Here is a 22645-nt window from a genome sequence, read left to right as displayed (position 1 = left end):
TTGGCACAAATATAAAAAAGGCCTAAAAACTAAAAACCCAAACATATACACACAAAGGCACACCTTTTTGTAAATGTAATATAACCTCGTCTAGGCGACTTTGGCTACGGCACCATTGTGTGTGGCTGCTACAAGTGACTTGGGCTGCATTGTGAGCCCCCAATGGTACTGCGACAGTCAAAAGCAAGTTCCAAAAAAATCCAACTTGGCTGTTTTTTTTTGCAACTTGCTTCTTCTGGTGACGGTACCATTGGGGTCGCAACGTGACTGCGTTCACTTGTATTGCACTGCAATGAAGCTGCAAAATAGCAAAACTTTGACTGCACGACCTGTATTGTGGTCCAGGTCGCCATGTAGCGCTTATACACTTTACACTAATGCAGGCCAATCCAGCCACTATCTACAGGTTTGGCCAATGAAATAACATTTATGGTGGCAATGTCCGTCGGGCATGTTCGATTTCAGACCGACGATCGAATTGTTCTCCTGGAGATAAGCCAGCAGAAGAGAGGTCTGTCGGCAGTTTTCTCATGGAGAACCCAGACCGAGCAAGCGCTCCTCTCCTGTGTATGGGAGAGCCGGCCATAATGGCTGTCGACCATATGATTGGTCTTAGCACCATTAGGCCGACAGTCGTCTCATGTGTGTGGTCAGCTTTAGGTGTGCTGACTATACTTTGTTTGGGCATTTTAGATAGATCTGGACATAAATAAGAGGATAGACAGACAGACGGTATATACAGATCTCAAACTTGCTCTGGTTACATTGTGATCTTCTTATATCCTCGGGCAGGACTCCATACAAAGCTGACCTTGTTCCACCATAGAAACAAAGATGATTTACGCAGAACTCCATTCAGGTCTTAGTAACCCGAGACATGGAGCTTCATCTTACCTCTGACTGACCTAATAAGAGACTGAGAGACTGAACCCAAGACCAGAATTATCTGTACACAGACTCATTCATGCTACAGGAGAGAACTCTACAAGTCGCCTACATCTGAGTGTCCGTCTCCAGTAGGCGTACACGGCCAAAAATGATGCACGACTGAGCACACGGTCACTCTGTTGGCACCATTATAGTCTATGTCCCCGTGCAAAAGTCCGGTGCCGTTTTCCGGGAAGTTTGGACGTAAGCTCTGACGGGGCCACTGAACGGGTGGCGGAACAAAAAAGCGCCCTTACTGCACTGTCAAGGCGGACTCCCACAGGGTGATTTGTCTGTTACTTTGTCCATAAAAATCTATCATTCCCGACCGATGTTTTAAACTATAACGCCAGTGTGGTTGAAACTGGTCCTTTTGGCTGACTTATCTAACGTGTATGGGCTCCTTTAAGCAGTCATTTCTGCAGATGAAAATGAGCATGACCACGCATCCTCTCCTACATCAGATTTCTGTTGCCCTTCTACAGTTTGACCACTAGTGGCCACTATTGTTCATTTTAATAATTGTGCTGCAGTTTCACTCCTTACCACTGGAGGCTGCTGTTATGTTCTGCAATTGCCCTTTACCAAGATGGAGGATTCTGAATCTATGGAATCCATCTCGTTTCCTGTTTGGGCCTACTTAAAGCCACATGGACCTTTCACTCATTGCTTGAGTATTGTGTCTAGCTATTAGTCTAGTTTCAGTCTCCAGCTCTTGAACATGCTTACCCTGACTGTTCCAAGTCATTTACAGATTGTTTCCGACAACTCCTTGTTAACTTCAAGAACTTCTACTACCGCTTGCTGTTCCTGCTTGTGCTCCTTTGGCCACTGGTATACAGCAGTACTACACCAGTATCGTAACACATCGCTGCACATCTAAACGTTCCATCAAGGAGGCAGAATTAAGAAAGGACAGACCCCCTAATAGGGAATTCTGAGTTATTAGAGGGGTCCTCTGCTCAGGATTTTTATCTCCTGGCCAGAGGGAAGAGAGTTACAAAGAGTGTCTCTTGCTATGAAGAACTTGTCCTGTCTAGTGATGAGCAAACCCGAACTTAAAAGTTCGGTGTTTGCACCAGACAGTTAGTGTCCGGTGCTAAATGCCGAACAGTGCCTTCTCCCGGAAGCCCGTTGCAATATTCGGAGTTCGGGGGAAGTCTGGGGGGAAAGCAAGAGAATTTTCCACATCAAAAGTCCGGGTCATATTGTTTTTCATGGGGTGCAGGTTCTGGTTCAAGTTTGGGTACAGTTCTGGTACCCGAACCTAACTTTGGAAAAAAGTTTGGGTCAGGTATCAGACCCCAAACTTCCACGGGTCCGCTCATACCTGGTCCAGTCCGGTATTTCACAGACAACCAATTGATTTGTATAGACATTGTGTAATACTACATTTCTCCAGTGGTGGCACTGCAGGGAAACTGAATACTTACCATCAGGCAATAACTGGTAATAACTTGTGATAAAAATGTCAATATATTCACGGCCTGTGGTGACTGAAAGCTCGGGAACATATTTTATGATTTTGCAGCTCATTTTTTTTGCTGAATCAGATCAACCCCGGGTAATCTCAGTGATGCGTCACAATATCGCTTAATTACTTTTTACAATTACAAGTAGCGCTTGCTTTATGGAAACGTGTCTGCTACCAGCAAGATGCAAAAAAATTGTATTTTATCTGGAAAATAAATTGGAAGTGACTGTTAATAAGGGCATTTACTGCTCTCGGTTCGGGAAACTTAAAGGCATTGTCTGGGACTTGTACCCTTGGATAGGTCATCAATTTCTGATCGTGAGGGTGCGCCACCTAGCACCGGTCAACTTTTCCTAGTGCCGGCACCCACCGGGAGTGCTCAGCTCAGTCAACTGTACTGTGGTCACAGCGAGTACTGCACATCCGCCCGTCTTGATTTGATCAGGGGCGGAAGCGCAGTTCCAGGCTGCAGCCACTATATAGCTGAGAGCTGTGCAGCTCCATAACTGAGCACTTCCGGTCAACGCTGGCACCGGTAACAGCTGACTGGTGCTGGATGGCGCACCCCCATGATCAGATATTGATGACCCATCCTAAGGATAGGCCATCAATGTCAAAGTTACAGACAACCCCTTTGAAAAATTTTGTCGGGAAAAAAAATTATCTTCCAATCCACGCTATACGCGATAACATATTGATATACGGGAGTCCGATCGCCGACCGTCATTCCATTCATTCTTTATCCCGCTGCCGGAAAAAGCTGAGCACAGCTTTCTGCAGGGCGGCACGGTGGCGCAGTGGTTAGCACTGCAGCCTTGCAGCGCTGGGGTCCTGGGTTCAAATCCCACCAAGGACGACATCTGCAAGGAGTTTGTATGTTCTCCCCGTGTTTGCGTGGGTTTCCTCCGGGTTCTCTGGTTTCCTCCCACACTCCAAAGACATACTGATAGTGAATCTAGATTGTGAGCCCCGATGGGGACAGCGACGATAATGTATGTAAAGCGCTGCGGAATATGTTAGCGCTATATAAAAATAAAGATTATTACTATTATTATTATTATTCTGTAGCCCCAAAGGGAAAAAATGGAGGGGCGGCCATTCAGAAGTCTCAGTTCTCCCAATCAGTGCAGGTGCCAGGGGTCAGTCCTCCACCGATCAATAAGTTATCCCCTATCCTGCGTGCAAATAATGAATAGGTGGTCCAGTGAAAAACAGATTGAAGTGGTCTTCCGCTTTCAAAAAATCTTGGGCTCCTGGCTCAGTTTAAAAAAACAAAACAAAAAAAAAAAGGATGTTTTACTCACTGTCCCCGGGTCCAGAGCGGAGTTCCTTCCGCCACTCCAAGTGTCGGGTATTGGGTGCGGCGAGGACGTCATTTCGAAAGTCAAATAGGGAGTTTAGAGACTTTACCCCTGTAGACGAAACGCCCTGCACAGAGCCGTTGAGCTCACTCACTGAATAGCCGCTGCACGGTCGCAGTGAATACTAGAAACCGGGAACAGCCGAGGAGACTTGGCTCTGGACCGGAGGATAGTGAGTAAAGTATGGTTTGCCTTTTTAGAACAAACTGTTCCCGGGCACCAAGATTATCTGAATGGGGACAACTCTTTTAAGTTTAGTCTCACACTTAAAGAGAAGGTGACAAAGTATCTAAGAAAGTACAGCAAGAGACTTGGCAGAACATGAATGATTGTCTTTTATTGGGGAGTGTAGTGAGCATGCTCTGTGGCATGTACAGATGTTACTGTGCAGTGAGAGGGGGGAGGAGGTGAGCTGTGACCACCATCATCATCATGGATCAGGGATGGTTTCTGTGTTGTCTGCCTCTAGCATTAGAATATCGACGTTACCTTTCTGTGAAAGAATACTGGATACATTGATTAAGCGCGGTCATATCAAATGAATTCTGGCATAATGAAATCTGCAAATTAAAAATGGGTCGAGCTGTCCATTATCTGCGCTACTCATCTGAAGAATGCCACACCTAACTACCGTAGTTAATTCTGCCAGGATGAATCATTCCTGCAAACCTAATAATCTATAGGTGCTTCTCACAAAATTAGAATATCCTCAAAAATTTAATTTATTTTAGTTCTTTAATACAAAAAGTGAAATTCATATATTATATAGAGTCATTACAGAGTGATCTATTTCAAGTGTTTATTTCTGTTAATGTTGATTATTATGGCTTACAGCCAATGAAAACACAAAAGTCATTATCTTAGTAAATTAGAATAAATTTCTAATACCAGCTTGAAAAATTATTTTAAAATCTGAAATGTTGGCCTACTGAAATGTACGTTCAGTAAATGCACTCAATACTTGGTCATGCTCCTTCTGCATCAATTACTGCATCAATGCGGTGTGGCATGGAGGCGATCAGCCTGTGGCACTGCTGAGGTGTTATGGAAGCCCAGGTGGCTTTGATAGCAGCCTTCAGCTCAGCTGCATTGTTGGGTCTGGTGTCTCTCATCTTCCTCTTGACAATACCCCATAGATTCTCTATAATAGATTCTCTATGGGGTTAAGGTCAGGCGAGTTTTCTGGCGAATCAAGCACAGTGATACTGTTGTTGTGTAAACCAGGTATTGGTACTTTTGGCAGTGTGGACAGGGGCCAAGTCCTGCTGGAGAATGACATTTCCATCTCCAAATAGCTTGTCGGCAGAGGGAAGCATGAAGTGCTCTAAAATGTCCTGGTAGACGGCTGCGCTGACTTTGGTCTTGATAAAACACAGTGGACCTACACCAGCAGATGACATGGCTCCCCAAACCATCACTGATTGTGGAAACTTCACACTAGACCTCAAGCAGCTTGGATTGTGGCCTCTCCACTCTTCCTCCAGACTCTGGGACCTTGTGGAGTGTGTCAATGACTGCCTTCTGGACATCTGTCAAGTCAGCAGTCTTCCCATGATTGTGGAGCCTACTGAAACAGACTAAGGGACGTTTTTAAATGCTTAGAAAGCCTTTGCAGGTGTTTTTTGTTAATTATTTTAATTTACTGAGATACTGTAATGACTTTTGTGTTTTCACAAAATGCTAAATTTACTTTCATCTGAAAACACCTTGGACCACTGAGCAACAGTCCAGGTCTTTTTCTCCTTGGCCCAGGTAAGACGCTTCTGGCGTTGTCTATTGGTCATGAGTGGCTTGACACAAGGAATGCGACACTTGTAGCCCATGTCCTGGATACGTCTGTGTGTGGTGGCTCTTGAAGCAATGACTCCAGCAGCAGTCCACTCCTTGTGAATCTCCCCAAAATTTTTGAATGGCCTTTTCTTAACAATCCTTTCAAGGCTGCGGTTATCTCGGTTGCTTGTGCACCTTTTTCTACCACACTTTTTCCTTCCACTAAACTTTCCATTAATAAGCTTGGATACAGCACTCTGAATAGCCAGCTTCTTTAGCAATGACCTTTTGTGGCTTACCCTCCTTGTGGAGTGTGTCAGTGACTGCCTTCTGGACATCTGTCAGGTCAGCAGTCTTCCCCATGATTGTGGAGCCTACTGAAACAGACTAAGGGACTTTTTTAAACACTTAGGAAGCCTTTCCAGGTGTTTTTTGTTAAATATTCTAATTTACTGAGATAATGACTTTTGTGTTTTCATTGGCTGTAAGCTATAATCATCAACATTAACAGAAATAAACACTTGAAATAGATCACTCTGTTTGTAATGACTCTATATAATATACGAGTTTCACTTTTTGTATTGAAGAACTGAAATAAATTAATTTTTTGATGATATTCTAATTTTGTGAGAAGCACCTGTATATCTGGAATGGAAGGTCATCCGTGTCAATGTGGACGTTATCTTCGGATGAGGTGGGTATATGTCGTACACCTGATCCCAATCTTGAGCTTATGATCCTAAACTGACAAGTACGTGTAGATTCAGAGGTCTTAATATATTGCAATTATTAAAAGGGGACAAACTCTCTTGATGCTGCGATCAGCTGATCACCGCGGGTTAGGCTTTTCTTGCCTCTGGCGATCTGCAATTATTGCTGCGCAAACAGCGGCCACTAAAGGTGAAATGTAGTATTACATGTTGAGATGGGCTATTCGATTTAACACTGTCCTGGACCGGTCCTCAATGGCAGCCGGTCTTCACTTTTGCATACGGCACGTTCTAGGCTCTGTGCTTTCATGATGTTGAATGAGTGAGCAGTAAGAGACACCGGCTGCCACAGAGGACCAGACTGGACGCCGGACCAGGACAGCGCAAATCAAATCGCTCATATCTGATTACATGCAAAAAGCCCACAAATAAACGTGAACCTGCTGCACGGGCATTGCCTGGACGTAGCCACATGTAGGAAGTCTCACCTCCATAATGGGACTGGACGCCAGGACTTTCTCCTCCACGTTCGTTTCGCTGGCAGAACCCCCGACGGTGGCAAAGTATCTCATGGCATACTTGGCAGATACAGTCTTCCCAGCTCCAGACTCTCCACTTACAATAATGGACTGGTTCTTCTCATCCCTGGCAGATAAGAGAAAAAGAATACAGACTTTATTATTATATTATATATACATTTGGTTTTGAGACGGACACAAATTTTGTTTTTCGCAGTTTGCGGCTTCTATATTTTTAGACCTTTTAGTCGGATGTTTCTATGATTACAGAAGTACAATAATCATAATTTCATAAGTCTCTATACATCGTTTATATAAAGACTCGATATTTATAGTGTTGTCCCCTATTTCGACAGACTTCTGCCCTTCGCCCTGGCAGCTGGATATCGGCTTCTGGGCCAAATCCTGACTGATGACAAGCGCCCATTCTTGTCTCATCAGTGCTTGGAGTTCATCACAGTTTTGTCAATGGGATTGAGATCGGGGGAGTTTACTGGCCATGGATCCAAAATGTCAATGCTTTGCTCACTGAGCCACATAGAACATGCTTAAAACTGTGGGTTTTGGGAATTAATCGAATTGTCCTGGGTAGTGCATTCCAGATCATCTGATCACTCTTCATAATCTAGAGTTAATGCAAACTGCCACTAGAAAAACTGTAGCAGCAAACTTTGTAAGCACCAACATTTGTATCAGTCTCAAAACTTTTGGCCTTTACTGTACCGTGACATCACTATTTATTATCCCTTTTCTGTGACATCATTGTGCTTAATACCTCTGTACTGTGACATAAATTTTTATCATCCACATACTGTGAAATCACTGTGTGTATTATCCCTGGACTGTGACATCACTGTGTGTATTATCCTTGGACTGTGACATCACTGTGTGTGTATTATCCCTGGACTGTGACATCACTGTGTGTATTATCCCTGGACTGTGACATCACTGTGTATGTATTATACCTGTACTGTGACATCACTGTGTATGTATTATACCTGTACTGTGACATCACTGCGTGTGTATTATCCCTGTACTGTGACATCACTGTGTATTATCCCTGTACTGTGACATCACTGTGTATTATCCCTGTACTGTGACATCACTATGTATTATCCCTGTACTGTGACATCACTGTATGTATTATCCCTGTACTGTGACATCACTGTGTGTATTATCCCTGTACTGTGACATCACTGTGTGTATTATCCCTGTACTGTGACATCACTATGTGTATTATCCCTGTACTGTGACATCACTATGTGTATTATCCCTGTACTGTGACATCACTATGTGTATTATCCCTGTACTGTGACATCACTGTGTATATTTTCCCTGTACTGTGACATCACTGTGTGTATTATCCCTGTTCTGTGACATCACTGTGTATTATCCCTGTACTGTGACATCATTGTGTTTATTATCCCTATACTGTGACATCACTGTGTTTATTATCCCTGTACTGTGACATCACTGTTTATTATCCCTGTACTGTGACATCACTGTGTGTATTATCTCTGTACTGTGACATCACTGTGTTTATTATCCCTATACTGTGACATCACTGTGTTTATTATCCCTGTACTGTGACATCACTGTGTATTATCCCTGTACTGTGACATCACTGTGTGTATTATCCCTGTACTGTGACATCACTATGTGTATTATCCCTGTACTGTGACATTACTGTGTTTATTATCCCTGTACTGTGACATCACTGTGTGTATTATCCCCATACGGTGACACCATTGTGTTCATTATTACCTTTGTGGGATATCATTGGATGAATTATGTACGTTCCCAAGGTTTCATGACCCTAAACATCGTTTCTAGTAACTAATCAATTCACATCAATACCAATTCTAGACCACAGTAACGGGTTAATGATTCCTGAACCCTTATTCAACTCTTACACGGAGCAGCTGGATCGGACATGTCAGCACAAAGCGTGGAGAAAACATTAACGGAAACCAATAAACATTAACGAGTCTGTCTGAGATTCAGCTCTGAATGCCAAGATATAAAATAACAATGTAAAAAGAAATGTATCCGTCTCTACTGGCAGGCAGGAAGTTGTTACCATCATCAGCCATTGTTGGATTACAGGGGCTGAATCTCCTGGTCACCGGGTCACCCACTGCAATGCAGTGCAGCAATCTATACATTGTGATTGTCTGCACAGTGGTATGCAGAAGAGGCACACGAGGATTCCAGCGCAGCTCTGGGTGTGACTAGAGTAGAAGATAATATAAGCAGGCTTCAATAGAAAAAGTAGATCAGGTTCATTGTAGTTATGACTAAACAAAAAATTTTGAATCATTTCCATATAAATGGGTGATTTTGTGATCAGTGAATTCTTGACGACGCTGAATAAATTCTATGTCCCTCCCTCTATCTTGTAGGTCAGAAAATATCCCATTAAAAGAATAATACGGAGAGTCATCAGAAAAGCATTTTTAGACGCTGTCTCAGAGGAGCTGGCTGATAATTTACATTTACACCTTCACTTCTCAGTAATTATCTGGCTACTTGGCACGTAAAGCTGCTGCAGAACCTCCAGGGAGGCCGATCTGTCAATCAAAGTAATGTGCTGCTAACTCTGCCCAATCATTCAAAATACAAAGGAAACCGGTGTTCAGACTTGTTTAGGCAGAAGATCATCATACGCTTCATAGATCTGAACTGCCCGAACCTGTAATATCAGAATCTTCCTGGCAGGTTTAATTTTGATAATTAAAAATACCTTGATTTAATGTCTACTGGTCATACGGGAACTTGTATTCCCAATAAAACAAGAATTCGGAGCATCTTTACTTTGAAATTTGCATTGTGTCATAACTTTGTTATTTCTCCAGAAATGTATGAATAAACTGACAACTATGGGCATAGTTTCCCCCTAGTGCATGTACACAGTTTTCAGAAGAGTGAGTGCATTTCTGGGGTATAAGGCAGCGTGCCCACTATGCGTTTTTCAAGCATTTTTGCCGCGGAATTTCCACCGCAAAAACGCTTAAAAACCACTTGGTAATACGTGCCCCATGAACCCCAATGATAATCCGCATGTGCTTTGCACATGCTGCGGAAATTTCCGCTGTGGATTATCATTGCGGAAAAATCTGCAGCATGTCCATTATTTTTGCGGAAACGCGGCGTAATTGCCGCCATTGACTTGCATTGAATCACTTAATATCCGCATGACTACACGTGCACATGCGGATATTAAGCGATTCAATGTGCGGATGGTACCCGGGTCTGGAGAAGAGGAGAGTCTCCTCCAGACCCGGGTACCATGGTACCTGTAAAAAAAAAAGAAGAATTTAAAATAAAAAATATACATTATACTCACCTTCCGATGGCCCCCGGTCTCCTGTATGGTGCATCCTGGCTTGCCGGCAGCTCGCGATGGTGTAAAAGGACCTTTCATGATGTCATTAAGTCATGTGACAGGTCACGCGACCGCTGACGTCGGCGGTCGCGTGACCTGTCACATGACAAAATTAAGTCATGGAAGGTCCTTTTACACCATCGCGAGCTGCCGGGGAGAAAGGGCGCACCATACAGGAGACCGGGGGCCATCAGAAGGTGAGTATAATCTTTTTTTTTTTACCATTTTTATTCTTTTTTTTAACTATTAACTTGGTCACACTATATAAATCCATGCCGGTTGCAGGGATTTATATAGTGTGACCAAGTTGTCAAGCACTTTCCAAGTGATGCTAAAATCGCTTGGAAAGAGCTTGATAACCCGCCTGCGAAAATGCATGTGAAGAACACTTGACAAATGCTTCTACCGGGCAGGAAAAAAGCATGTAAAATCCGCATGCTTTTTCCTGCTAGGGAGAAGTGTAAAAAATAAGCAGCATTTCTGCATAGTGGGCACATAGCCTAATACAGGATGTAACTCAGGATCGGTACAGGATCAGTAATGTAATGTATGTACACAGTGACTGCACCAGTAGAGTAGTGAGTGCAGCTCTGGAGTATAATACAGGATGTAACTCAGGATCAGTACAGGATCAGTAATGTAATGTACATACACGGTGACTGCACCAGCAGAATAGTGAGTGCTGCCCTGGAGTATAATACAGGATGTAACTCAGGATCAGTAATGTAATGTATGTACACAGTGACTGCACCAGCAGAATAGTGAGTGCAGCTCTGGAGTATAATACAGGATGTAACTCAGGATCAGTACAGGGTCACTAATGTAATGTATGTACACAATGACTGCACCAGCAGAATAGTGAGTGCAGCTCTGGAGTATAATACAGGATGTAACTCAGGATCAGTACAGGGTCACTAATGTAATGTATGTACACAGTGACTGCACCAGCAGAATAGTGAGTGCAGCTCTGGAGTATAATACAGGATGTAACTCAGGATCAGTACAGGATCAGTAATGTAATGTGTGTACACAGTGACTGCACCAGCAGAATAGTGAACGCAGCTCTGGAGTGTAATCAACTCAGAATCAGTATAGCAGAAGGAATGTATTTTCTAGACTCATATGTGGGCGACTGGGCGTTAAGGATTAAGTATTCTGGTGATTCCAGAACCTGTTTATTCACAATTATACAATTTCTTTTGAACATTAAAGTAGCTAAAAAATTACGCTGCAGCCAAATTGGGACATATCAAACATACAATGTTCTTGTTATTTTTTTTCAACCCTTTTATATATTTCTAGTATGTTTAAGGACAATGAGCTTCCTCATGTCACGTTTGAGAATCCCTAAACCATTGCTCTGTTAGTTGCAGTTACTCACAGATCAGGCAGCGCTCTGTAGTAATGTTTGTCTACATAAAGAACACAAAGAAATTAACTAAGTAAACCGCTCTAAACTGTCCAAGTAAACACAGGGCAGGAATTGTAAGGCTGTGTGCACACGATGCATTTTTTAAGCGTTTCCGCAGCGGCAAAAAAGCTGCAGAAACGCTTAAAAAACGCATGGTAGAAGGCCTGCCATGTTCCCCAATGATAATCTGCATGCGCTGTGCACATGCTGCGGAAATTTCCGCTGCGGATTATCATTGCGGAAAAAAATGCAGCACTACCAATTATTTTGTGGAAGCGCTGCGTTTTCGCCGCCATTGACTTGCATTAGAACGCATGGAATCCGCATCACTGCATCTGTACATGCGGATTTCATACGTTCCAATGTGCGGATGGTACCCGGGTGTGGAGGACAGGAGACTCTCCTCCAGACCTGGGTACCATAGAACCTGTAAAAAAAAGAATAAAATAAAAAATAAATATTATATTTACCCTCTGATGGCCCCCGGTGCGCTCGTCCTCTCATGCCGGCAGATCGCAGTGGACTGAAGGACCTGCGCTGACGTCATAGTCATGTGACGGCAGGTCCTTCAGTGCAGTGTACTTCGAGCTGCCGGCAAGCCAGGACGGAGCGAATAAAGACTCCGGGGGCCATCGGAAGGTAAGTATATTTATTTTTTTATTTTTACCATTCTTTACGGTCACACTATATAAATCCATGCCGGTTGCATGGATTTATATAGTGTGACCAAGTTGACAAGCACTTTCCAAGTGATGCTAAAATCGCCTGGAAAGCGCTTGTCAACCCGCATGCGGAAATGCATGTGAAGAACGCTTCACATCCGCATGTCCCTGGCAGGAATAACGCATTTACAATCTGCATGTACAATCCGCATGCACAATCCGCATGTAGAATCCGCACGCACAATCCGCACGCACAATCCGCATGCGGTTTTTCTGCCAGGGGAGATGCAGAAACGCTCAGGAAACAATCCGGAGCATTTCTGCATCGTGGGCACATAGCCTAATAGTTCCCCCAATTATCAAAGGGAAAGTAGGACATGTACTGTGACATCACTGTGTGTATTATCTCTGTACTGTGACATCACTGTGTGTATTATCCCTGCACTGTGACATCACTGTGTATTATCCCTGCACTCTGACATCACTGTGTGCATTATCTCTGTACTGTGACATCACTGTGTGCATTATCTCTGTACTGTGACATCACTATGTGTATTATCCCTGTACTGTGACATCACTGTGTATTATCCCTGTACTGTGACATCACTGTGTGTATTATCCCTGTACTGTGACATCACTGTGTATTATCCCTGTACTGTGACATCACTGTGTATTATCCCTGTACTGTGTGTATTATCCCTGTACTGTGACATCACTGTGTGTATTATCCTTGTACTGTGACATCACTGTATTATCCCTGTACTGTGACATCACTGTGTGTATTATCCCTGTACTGTGACATCACTGTGTATTATCCCTGTACTGTGACATCACTGTGTGTATTATCCCTGTACTGTGACATCACTGTGTGTATTATCTCTGTACTGTGACATCACTGTGTATTATCCCTGTACTGTGTGTATTATCCCTGTACTGTGACATCACTGTGTGTATTATCCTTGTACTGTGACATCACTGTGTGTATTATCCCTGTACTGTGACATCACTGTGTGTATTATCCCTGTACTGTGACATCACTGTGTATTATCCCTGTACTGTGACATCACTGTGTGTATTATCCCTGTACTGTGAATATTATCCCTGTACTGTGACATCACTGTGTGTATTATCCCTGTGCTGTGACATCACTGTGTGTATTATCTCTGTACTGTGACATCACTGTGCGTATTATCCCTATACTGTGACATCACTGTGTGTGTTACCCCTGTACTGTGACATCACTGTGTGTATTATCTCTGTACTGTGACATCACTGTGCGTATTATCCCTATACTGTGACATCACTGTGTGTGTTACCCCTGTACTGTGACATCACTGTGTATATTATCCCTGTGCTGTGACATCACTGTGTGTATTACCCCTGTACTGTGACAACACTGTGTGTATCATCCCTGTACTGTGACATCACTGTGTGTATTATCCCAGTACTGTGACATGACTGTGTGTATTATCCCTGTACTGTGACATCACTGTGTGTATTATCTCTGGAGTGTGACACCACTGTGTGTATTATCTCTGGAGTGTGACATCACTGTGTGTATCATCTCTGTAGTGTGACATCACTGTGTGTATTATCCCTGTACTGTGACATCACTGTGTGTATTATCCCTGTACTGTGACATCACTGTGTGTATTATCCCTGTACTGTGACATCACTGTGTGTATTATCTCTGTAGTGTGACACCACTGTGTGTATTATCTCTGGAGTGTGACATCACTGTGTGTATCATCTCTGTAGTGTGACATCACTGTGTGTATTATCCCTGTACTGTGATATCACTGTGTTTTTTATCCCTGTACTGTGACATCACTGTGTATTATTCCTGTACTGTGTGTATTATCCCTGTACTGTGACATGACTGTGTATTATCCCTGTACTGTGACATCACCGTGTGTATTATCCCTGTACTGTGACATCAGTGTGTGTATTATCCCTGTACTGTGACATGACTGTGTGTATTATCCCTGTACTGTGACATGACTGTGTTTATTATCCCTGTACTGTGACATGACTGTGTTTATTATCCCTGTACTGTGACATGACTGTGTTTATCATCCCTGTACTGTGACATCACTGTGTGTATTATCCCTGTACTGTGACATAACTGTGTATTATCCCTTTACTGTGTATATTATCCCTGTACTGTGACATCACTGTGTGTATTATCCCTGTACTGTGACGTCAGTGTGTGTATTATCCCTGTACTGTGACATCACTGTGTGTATTATCCCTGTACTGTGACATCACTGTGTGTATTATCCCTGTACTGTGACATCACTGTGTGTATTATCCCTGTACTGTGACATCACTGTGTGTATTATCCCTGTACTGTGACATCACTGTGTGTATTATCCCTGTACTGTGACATCACTGTGTGTATTATCCCTGTACTGTGACATCACTGTGTGTATTATCCCTGTACTGTGACATCACTGTGTGTATTATCCCTGTACTGTGACATCACTGTGTGTATTATCCCTGTACTGTGACATCACTGTGTGCATTATCCCTGTACTGTGACATCACTGTGTGCATTATCCCTGTACTGTGATATCACTGTGTGTATTATCTCTGTACTGTGACATCACTGTGTGTATTATCTCTGTACTGTGACATCACTGTGTGTATTATCTCATACTGTGACATCACTGTGTATATTATCCCTGTACTGTGACATCACTGTGTGTATTATCCCTGTACTGTGACATCACTGTGTGTATTATCCCTGTACTGTGACAACACTGTGTGTATTATCTCTGTAGTGTGACACCACTGTGTGTATTATCCCTGTATTGTGACATAACTGTGTGTATTATCCCTGTACTGTGACATCACTGTGTATTATCCCTGTACTGTGACATCACTGTGTGTATTATCCCTGGACTGTGACATCACTGTATGTATTCTCTCTGTACTGTGACATCACTGTGTGTATTATCCCTGTACTGTGACATCACTGTGTATTATCCCTGTACTGTGTATATTATCCCTGTACTGTGACATCACTGTGTGTATTATCCCTGTACTGTGACATCACTGTGTGTATTATCCCTGTACTGTGACATCACTGTGTATTATCCCTGTACTGTGTATATTATCCCTGTACTGTGACATCACTGTGTATATTATCCCTGTACTGTGACATCACTGTGTGTATTATCCCTGTACTGTGATATCACTGTGTTTTTTATCCCTGTACTGTGACATCACTGTGTATTATTCCTGTACTGTGTGTATTATCCCTGTACTGTGACATGACTGTGTATTATCCCTGTACTGTAACATCACCGTGTGTATTATCCCTGTACTGTGACATCAGTGTGTGTATTATCCCTGTACTGTGACATGACTGTGTTTATTATCCCTGTACTGTGACATGACTGTGTTTATCATCCCTGTACTGTGACATCACTGTGTGTATTATCCCTGTACTGTGACATAACTGTGGGTATTATCCCTGTACTGTGACATCACTGTGTATTATCCCTTTACTGTGTATATTATCCCTGTACTGTGACATCACTGTGTGTATTATCCCTGTACTGTGACGTCAGTGTGTGTATTATCCCTGTACTGTGACATCACTGTGTGTATTATCCCTGTACTGTGACATCACTGTGTGTATTATCCCTGTACTGTGACATCACTGTGTGTATTATCCCTGTACTGTGACATCACTGTGTGTATTATCCCTGTACTGTGACATCACTGTGTGTATTATCCCTGTACTGTGACATCACTGTGTGTATTATCCCTGTACTGTGACATCACTGTGTGCATTATCCCTGTACTGTGACATCACTGTGTGCATTATCCCTGTACTGTGATATCACTGTGTGTATTATCTCTGTACTGTGACATCACTGTGTGTATTATCTCTGTACTGTGACATGTGTGTATTATCTCATACTGTGACATCACTGTGTATATTATCCCTGTACTGTGACATCACTGTGTGTATTATCCCTGTACTGTGACATCACTGTGTGTATTATCCCTGTACTGTGACAACACTGTGTGTATTATCTCTGTACTGTGACACCACTGTGTGTATTATCCCTGTATTGTGACATAACTGTGTGTATTATCCCTGTACTGTGACATCACTGTGTATTATCCCTGTACTGTGACATCACTGTGTGTATTATCCCTGGACTGTGACATCACTGTATGTATTCTCTCTGTACTGTGACATCACTGTGTGTATTATCCCTGTACTGTGACATCACTGTGTATTATCCCTGTACTGTGTATATTATCCCTGTACTGTGACATCACTGTGTGTATTATCCCTGTACTGTGACATCACTGTGTGTATTCTCTCTGTACTGTGACATCACTGTGTGTATTATCCCTGTACTGTGACATCACTGTGTGTATTATCCCTGTACTGTGACATCACTGTGTATTATCCCTGTACTGTGACATCACTGTGTGTATTATCTCTGTACTGTGACAACACTGTGTGTATTATCTCTGTACTGTGACACCACTGTGTGTATTATCTCTGTAGTGTGACATAACTGTGTATATTATCCCTGTACTGTGACATCACTGTGTGTATTATCTCTGTACTGTGACAACACTGTGTGTATTATCTCTGTACTGTGACAACACTGTGTGTATTATCTCTGTAGTGTGACACCACTGTGTGTATTATCCCTGTATTGTGACATAACTGTGTGTATTATCCCTGTACTGTGACATCACTGTGTATTATCCCTGTACGGTGTATATTATCCCAGTACTGTGACATCACTGTGTGTATTATCCCTGTACTGTGACATTACTGTGTGTATTCTCTCTGTACTGTGACATCACTGTGTGTATTATCCCTGTACTGTGACATCACTGTGTGTATTATCCCTGTACTGTGACATCACTGTGTATTATCCCTGTACTGTGTATATTATCCCTGTACTGTGACATCACTGTGTGTATTATCCCTGTACTGTGACATCACTGTGTGTATTATCCCTGTACTGTGACATCACTGTATGTATTATCCCTGTACTGTGACATCACTGTGTGTATTATCCCTGTACTGTGACATCACTGTGTGTATTATCCCTGTACTGTGACATCACTGTGTGTATTATCCCTGTACTGTGACATCACTGTGTGTATTATCCCTGTACTGTGACATCACTGTGTGTATTATCCCTGTACTGTGACATCACTGTGTGTATTATCCCTGTACTGTGTATATTATCCCTGTACTGTGACATCACTGTGTGTATTATCCCTGTACTGTGACATCACTGTGTGTATTATCCCTGTACTGTGACATCACTGTATGTATTATCCCTGTACTGTGACATCACTGTGTGTATTATCCCTGTACTGTGACATCACTGTATGTATTATCCCTGTACTGTGACATCACTGTGTGTATTATCCCTGTACTGTGACATCACTGTGTGTATTATCCCTGTACTGTGACATCACTGTGTGTATTATCCCTGTACTGTGTATATTATCCCTGTACTGTGACATCACTGTGTGTATTATCCCTGTACTGTGACATCACTGTATGTATTATCCCTGTACTGTGACATCACTGTGTGTATTATCCCTGTACTGTGACATCACTGTATGTATTATCCCTGTACTGTGACATCACTGTGTGTATTATCCCTGTACTGTGACATCACTGTGTGTATTATCCCTGTACTGTGACATCACTGTGTGTATTATCCCTGTACTGTGAGGTCTTTGTCCTGAAAAATTGGTCAACCCTTTTGGGAGTCCGGGACGTCTTTCTTCCCCTTGGGAACCTGTGGACAATCCTGGTAGACATGGAAAGTATGTGAGAACCCAAAGTGGCTCTTAAAGGGTTTTGTCACTTTATTCCGTCTAGTAGCCTTTTCATTCTGTGATGGTCCCAGTTCAAGGACACCCAATTGGTATTACATTTCATCAGAAGGAAATTAACGGCCTCTTCAATTTTGGGGTGTTTTTATTTAAATGATGGCTGACCCGTAGGATACGCCATGAATTGATTATATATTATAGGTCATTTTTTTCTCTATTTTCTGGAAGAGGAGGTGGCTTTTGCAGAAGTCCAAAAAAAAAGAACAGAGATTTTAATTTTCCTTGATTGTATCCGAAACAAATCCAATCAAAGCTCTAAAATTATGAAAAATTTACAGGTTTGATTATATTTTGAAGTTTAATAATGTGTTTTTTTTCCGCTTGTAGATGAAAGTCTCATGAATGAGAGAACAGAGTTGTTTGGTCGGCCACCATTGAAGTGCACTGGGGCAAAATAATTACACCCATCTACATTCTTGCTTAATTGGAGCGTCTGCAAATCTGAATATTACTCTGTCATGAATATCAGCACAGTTATCTGACTGGAATGTGTCTCATCATCAAGGTCTGATACCGCCGCGGATACAAAGTCTGCGTTGTGAGATCACGTATAAAGAAAAGAATAAAAGGGCAAAGCTAAAAACAACAATTGCTAAAAAGTTTTGGCACCTGCTCAGCCCTTTACTATAACAAATTATTAAAAAAGATGAATGATAACCAACAAAATGGAAGACATTGATGATGCGGTTATTGTTGCCCATAGCAACCAATCACAGCACAGCTTTCATCTCTTACAGTGCTCTTCATCTCTTACAGCTGCGCTGTGATTGGTTGCTCTGGGCAAAAAAAAAAATAATTTTCAGAAATCTACCGTAGCAACGCATAATAATTAGTACATAAAATATGATTTATTTTCATCATAATCTGGAATAAATCATTTTCTTTATCCTATAGTTTTATGTTTACCAAACCAGTGACAGCAACTCAAGAAATCCCTCTATCTGGGCTAGAAAAAAGGCTTCAATGCTGCGGAACAGACACATTATCTGCAGCCTTTGGAAAAAGCTTTTCTGAAAATTCACATTTTCTAGCATCTTACACTGCAGTATTCATAATATATTCCCTAGCGACACATGAATCCTAATGAAACTCGCGTCTGCCACGGTTACTCCACAGATATTGCTTGCTTCATCATTTGTGGTTCACATAGGGGGCTTTTAGGACCAAAAGACTCCCCCTCCTACACACAAATACACAAAAATAAGTCATAAATACACACTATGTGACCAAAAGTACTGGAACACCGCCACACCCCACTCCAAGAGCTTTCCTGACGTCCCACCCTACATCCATAGACACTAATATGGAGTCTTTCCCTCCAGTAGAGCGGGAGCAGTTATAAGAGATTTGGGGATTTTTGCCCCTTCATCCAGAAGATCATTAGTGGGGTCAGACCCTGATGTTGGGGGGTCCGGGCTCACAATCTCCATTATAGGATGGGGCTGAGGTCCGGCTTCTGTGCGGCCGCTCATGTTCTCCTCCATGTCTGTATGGAGCTTCTGCACTGGGCTCAGTCATAGGGAACAGAAGAGGGTGAACCCCAAACTGTTCCCACAAAGCTGGAGGCTACAATTGTCCACAATGTTTTGTGCAGAAGAAGTAAGATTTCCCTTCACTGGAGCTAAGAGGCCGCGGCCGCCCCCTGATAACAGCCAATAGTATTATCCTCCTACACCATCTATACAGCAGCGGGCACAATGCAGTTGGGGGGGTGGGGTGGGGAACGTTCTCCTTCACCAAACCCAGACTCCTCCATCACACGCAGATAGAGAAGTGTGATCAATCACTGCACTCCTCCAGAGTCCGGTAGTGGTGGATTTACACCTCTCCATCTGACGCTCGGCATTGTGCTTAGTGATATACGGCGGCATTTAGCTGCTCGGCCATGAAGCTCCTGGCGGGGGCGCAGTGATTGTGCTGATGTTATACCAGAGGAGGTCTGGACTCTGCAGTTATGGGGTCAGCAGAGGGTTGGTGACTTTTCTGCCCTCTGTTCCTCAGCACTAAACCCCCCCACTCTAACCGTTACGGGGTCTCCACTTCATGCCCGAGTTGCTGTGGTTCCTTCCATGTCTCAATAATATCACTGATGGGGGAAGATTTTGGAAGGAAGAAATGTCATGAATGGACTTGTTACCCCGGTGTCTCCTATAACAGGAACGCGCTGGTATCAGTGAGCTCTGCACCCTCGGCCATTCTGTCACGTTAGTAAAGGCAGATGGCATGGTGGGGGGCCAGGAGTTATACACCGGGGGCGAGGGGATGGATGTTATGCACCGGTGTGGTGAGGGGGCGAGTGAAGATCTGAGGTTGTGGGTTATAATAATCACCTAGGCAGGTTAACAATGCAACTATTTTTATTCCTTACATCCAAGGTTTTACAACCACTCCAGGTAAATGGCCAAAATACATTGCCCCCAGTCCACAAGAGCCCATCCCCGGGGCCAGTAATTCCACTGCCTTTGTACCAGGCGAAAGTCACTGTCTCCCAACTTTTGGTTGGCCCACAGATTTCTTATCTCCAGCCAGAATAGTGTGCAGTCACAGTCCACGCTCCTCCAGGCGACAGATAAAAAGATAGATGGACAGGTATCCAGTAGCAATAGTTCTTAAGAAAGTTCATCAAATCCAGACAACAGATCCCATAACTGTAGCACGTTTATCTAGCCCAGTCAGCAACCGATCTCCCAACTCCATAGGCCATCCATCCATGGGCTCCAGAACCTCAGCCTAGATCCTCTCCCTTCGATGTCATTCCACACTCCCTCACTAAACATGTGGCTTATTTTCCTCCCTCCCTAAGATCAGCCCCCTGAATGGGCAGAAGTGTTCACACCCACCCACCCTCTTAAACATTTGCCTTTAGCTCAAAGAATGAAGAATATTCCAGAAGCCTATCACCTGGGGCTGCATGTGAGACCCCCCTGTAGTGAAGGCTCTGCTGCATCTATTGTCCCCCTTCTACACAATGGGACTAGTGCCTGGGTGAACAATGGACTGATTGCGTTCCTTGATTACTAATCTTGGATCTGGCCTTATGTATGCATAAGATCCAGCCTGCAGGTCTTCTTCTGCTTAGGCTGCGTGCCCACTATGCATTTTTCAAGCGTTTTTGCAGCGGAATTTCCGCAGCGAAAACGCTTAAAAAACGCTTGGTAATACGTGCCCCATGGTCCCCAATGATAATCCGCATGTGCTGTGCACATGCTGCGGAAATTTCCGCTGCGGATTATCATTGCGGAACAATACGCAGCATGCCCATTAATTTTGCGGACATGCAACGTAATTGCCGCCATTGACTTGCATTGAAACGCTTGATATCCGCATCACTACATGTGCACACGTGGATATGAAGCGATTCAATGTGCGGATGGTACCCAGGCCTGGAGAAGAGGAGACTCTCATCCAGACCTGGGTACCATGGTACCTGTAAAAAAAAGATTTTAAAATAAAAGTTTATACTTACCTTCCGATGTCCCCCGGCCTCCTCAGTGATGCGTGCGGTGTGTTGGTCGGCCCCCTGGTGGTGTGAGGACCTGACATGACGTCATTGAGTCATGTGACAGGTCACAGGACCGCTAACGTCGGCAGTCGCGTGACCTGTCACATGACTCAATGACGTAATCGCAGGTCCTTCACACCACCGCGAGAGACCGGACGGAGCGGAGAAAATACCGGGAGCCATCGGAAGGTAAGTATAATCTTTATTTTTTACAATTCTTTTTTTTTTTTTTTTTTTAACTATTACTTGGTCACACTATATAAATCCATGCCGGTTGCATGGATTTATATAGTGTGACCAAGTTGTCAAGCACTTTTCCAAGTGATGCTAAAATCGCTTGGAAAAGTGCTTGATAACCCGCATGCAGAAATGCATGCAAAAACGCTTGACAAACGCTTCTACCTGGCGGGAAAAACGCATGTAAAATCCGTATGCATTTTTCCTGCTAGGGAGAAGTGGAAAAAATATGCATTTCTGTATCTTGGGCACATAGCCTTACGGTCACCGAATGGAAACATTGATACCTAAGGCTGAACTGACGAGCAAGCAAATCTCTAATAAAACACAGCAATAAGATTGACGTAACCCATGCTCCGTGCTGGAAAAAGTCTGCATCCCTTAGAGCCGCGGACTCCGCTCTACGTCCATTGGTCCAATAGTCTTAGTGGATGCTATACACCGGTGTAGTGAGGGGCCGGATGTTATACACCCGGGGAAAGGGGCCCGGAGGTTATACATTGAGGAGTGAGGGGCAGGAGGTTATACGCTGGGGTGGATGTTATACACCGGGGGCGAGGGGGGCAGAAGTTATACACCAGAGGGCAAGGTGCAGGAGGTTATACACTGGAGGGCGAGGGGCTCGATATCGTACACTGGGGGTGAGGGGCTGGATGTTATACACTGTAGTCGGATATGAAACACTGGAGGCAATGGGTCCGGATGTTATACATCAGGGCAATGGGGCAGCCAGATGCTATATACCAGGTCAATGGGACTGAATGTAAAACCTGAATTAAATGATTAAGCAGTG

The 22645-nt window shown here is 43.4% G+C and overlaps 1 protein-coding gene across 2 annotated transcripts in view; it reads right to left on the bottom strand.

Moving 5' to 3' along the window:
* Positions 1–22645, bottom strand: part of MYO5B (myosin VB) — a 255729-nt gene that overhangs the window by 129297 nt on the left and 103787 nt on the right. For both annotated transcript variants that reach the window (XM_073680474.1, XM_073680475.1), the window contains exon 5: positions 6731–6887. In XM_073680474.1, coding sequence (XP_073536575.1) covers positions 6731–6887 — 157 coding nt within the window. The remainder of the gene's footprint in view (positions 1–6730; positions 6888–22645) is intronic.

The sequence above is a fragment of the Phyllobates terribilis genome, unplaced genomic scaffold, assembly GCF_046119375.1.
Source record: "Phyllobates terribilis strain yellow unplaced genomic scaffold, ASM4611937v1 Scaffold_1__5_contigs__length_1240528914, whole genome shotgun sequence".
NCBI lineage: Eukaryota > Metazoa > Chordata > Amphibia > Anura > Dendrobatidae > Phyllobates > Phyllobates terribilis.
Note: the sequence above shows the minus strand (reverse complement) of the source record. Positions and strands in the feature narration are given on the sequence as shown.